Below are 2,326 nucleotides of genomic sequence, written 5' to 3'. Positions count from 1 at the left end.
GGCTTGTGCCAGCAGTCAGAACATACACCAAAAGACAGTGTGGTGACAACAGTGCTTTGGCTTCAAATAATTAACTGCCTCTAGCATTAGATTTTGCATTTATTTTCTTTAAAATAGCCCTTATTTGCTGGAAAATAGCAAATCCCCAAGTCTTAAAGTTCAGTATTTAATTTCATCATGTTAACACTTTCATAAAAAATATATAAATATTCTGAAAAGGCTTTCTCTTTTAAAATAAGTTATTTTTTAAAAAGTATAGCTAGAAAAAAAGTAGGTGTTAAAGGACTTCAGATGGCAGCAGCAAAAACTTGGGGTTTTGTTGTTGGCTTGTTGTTTTTTTTGCCAAAAAAAAAAAAAGGCTCTGCATTGCTAGAGGTGAGCAAAGGTAAACTGCAACACACCTGCCTTGAGTCTCACCTAGAAGAGACTGGGCCTACAGCAGAGCCAAGGGACTGCTCAGGATATCCCATGAGTAAGCCCTGGCCAACACAGCCTCTCTGACACACAGAATTCCAGCCAAGCCCACCTGCTTGGCCAACCCACCTTTGCCTGGATGCACACTTGGTGGCAGTGACACACACGCCCCTGCAGCTCCCTTGAACATGGGTTCCTGCCATGGTCCCGTGGGAAAATGACCATTTTAACCACTTGACCAACTGGGAGAAATCTGACAAGCTTGTTGCCCTCTTGTCTAAACGTGGTAGCCAGAGGGGAAACCAGAGCTGACTGCATTTCCTTAGTGAATACTCTGCATTACTATCCTCCTTCACTTCCATTGAGGACGAGGAACTGCTGCTCAGAACAACTTCACTTGCTCTCAAAACAATCCAGAGCCCTTTCCCCACGCCACAGTTTATACTTCCTTTCATCAAACAAAAACACACACGAGGAAGCAGCATCATCCATCCCTGGCTAATTCCTAAGGGACTGAACACAGGAGACAGTGATAACTGTGATAAGCTCTCTTCCCTGCATAAACTCCTGGATGCCAGGAAGTGAGTCTTGCCACTGCTAAATACTAATGAAAACCAATAAGGATTTTGGATTTTATTGTCAAGTGCCCAATGAAATTTAGTGTTTAAAGGTAACTTTGAATTCAAAATCTGTAAAACAAACATAGCACTCAGAGTACCACAGCTCTTCAGTTTGGTTCCCCCTCAGACTCCAAACCAAGTTTTACAATAGTTAACAAGTGTAATCAAAGTAACATTTAAAATATAAATCATTTCATGTGACTCCACAGAGGAGAAGTGTCATCTGTAAAATTTCTACTTTGTCCTACAAAGGCTCACCGGGCAGTCAGTATGATGCTTTATTTACTCTTTTGAAGAAAATGTTTTGTAAAGTGATCCAGTTCATTCTCAAGGTGAAGGGCTTTATTTCTGTAAAACAAACAAAAGCAATGGCTTTACTTCAGTGCACTCACACTACAAAGAAGACAGAATCAGCATCAGTGTTTAATTGCTATTCCTCTATTCCTGAAACATACAGCACTAAGAAAACCTAAACAGACGCTCTGCTCAGGACCTTAGGTCTTGTGAGACCTGACCAGGCACCAGGGTAGAGTCACCAGCTCTGCCCTATGTTTCCTTTTTCCCAGGGGCTCTGCCAGGTCAATCTGGGACTTCCCCAGTTCTGGCCATTTCCTTTCAGTGTTTAATGGGAGAGTTGCACACTGGGGACGAGATGTTTCTCCAACCATGAACACCCAAAGCAAGAGGCAGTTACAGCCAGGGCAGGCTTACAGCAGGGGGAGAAGAATACAAACCTAAGGCTGAGGCTGCTCCTAAGTCCCTAGACCACCAATTGCTGCAAGTTTCTCTTCTGTAAACACCTACTAGTAGTAGGAGAAGAAAAACTGTATCGCACTGAATGACTCGGCACTGTCTCCTCCCATGGGGAGGGTTCTCTGGGAAGGTGCCACCCTGATCTTTACCCACAGAGGATTAATGCTCTGGAGAAAGCCATCCCTCCTGTTCAATGAAGAGAGCCACAGGCAAAGACAATCTAAGGAAAGAGTATTTGCTCCTTCGCTTAGGTAGAAGTATGTATTGACTTAACCAGAGCTGTGCAGTAAATAAAAGCAGCACTGCTACATCCCATTCTGCTCCTGTGCCTGCCACATTTCATCTTGGAATTAACAGCAAGCACCAGTCCCACTGAACTTGCTCATCACACCCAGATTTACCTCAGCTGCTTGGAGCTGCTCTGTATGTTCTCCAGCTGATCTATTTCTTTTGAAAGCCTGGCAATTTCATTTTCCAGGTTTTTCTGGGTAACATCCACCTGCTGACAGAGCCGAGCAAAGGTAGTGGCCATTTCCCTA

At 43.6% G+C, this 2,326-nt stretch overlaps 1 protein-coding gene across 1 annotated transcript in view; it reads right to left on the bottom strand.

Annotated features, from left to right (window-relative positions):
* Positions 1-871: 871 nt before the first annotated feature.
* Positions 872-2,326, bottom strand: part of MFN1 (mitofusin 1) — a 23,536-nt gene continuing 22,081 nt past the window's right edge. The window contains exons 16-17 of the mRNA XM_009999236.1: positions 2,189-2,323; positions 872-1,382 (exon numbers count right to left, since the gene is read on the bottom strand). Coding sequence (XP_009997538.1) covers positions 1,313-1,382; positions 2,189-2,323 — 205 coding nt within the window. The 3' untranslated portion in view covers positions 872-1,312. The remainder of the gene's footprint in view (positions 1,383-2,188; positions 2,324-2,326) is intronic.

Source organism: Chaetura pelagica, unplaced genomic scaffold, assembly GCF_000747805.2.
Source record: "Chaetura pelagica isolate M959 unplaced genomic scaffold, ChaPel_1.0 scaffold20, whole genome shotgun sequence".
NCBI lineage: Eukaryota > Metazoa > Chordata > Aves > Apodiformes > Apodidae > Chaetura > Chaetura pelagica.
Note: the sequence above shows the minus strand (reverse complement) of the source record. Positions and strands in the feature narration are given on the sequence as shown.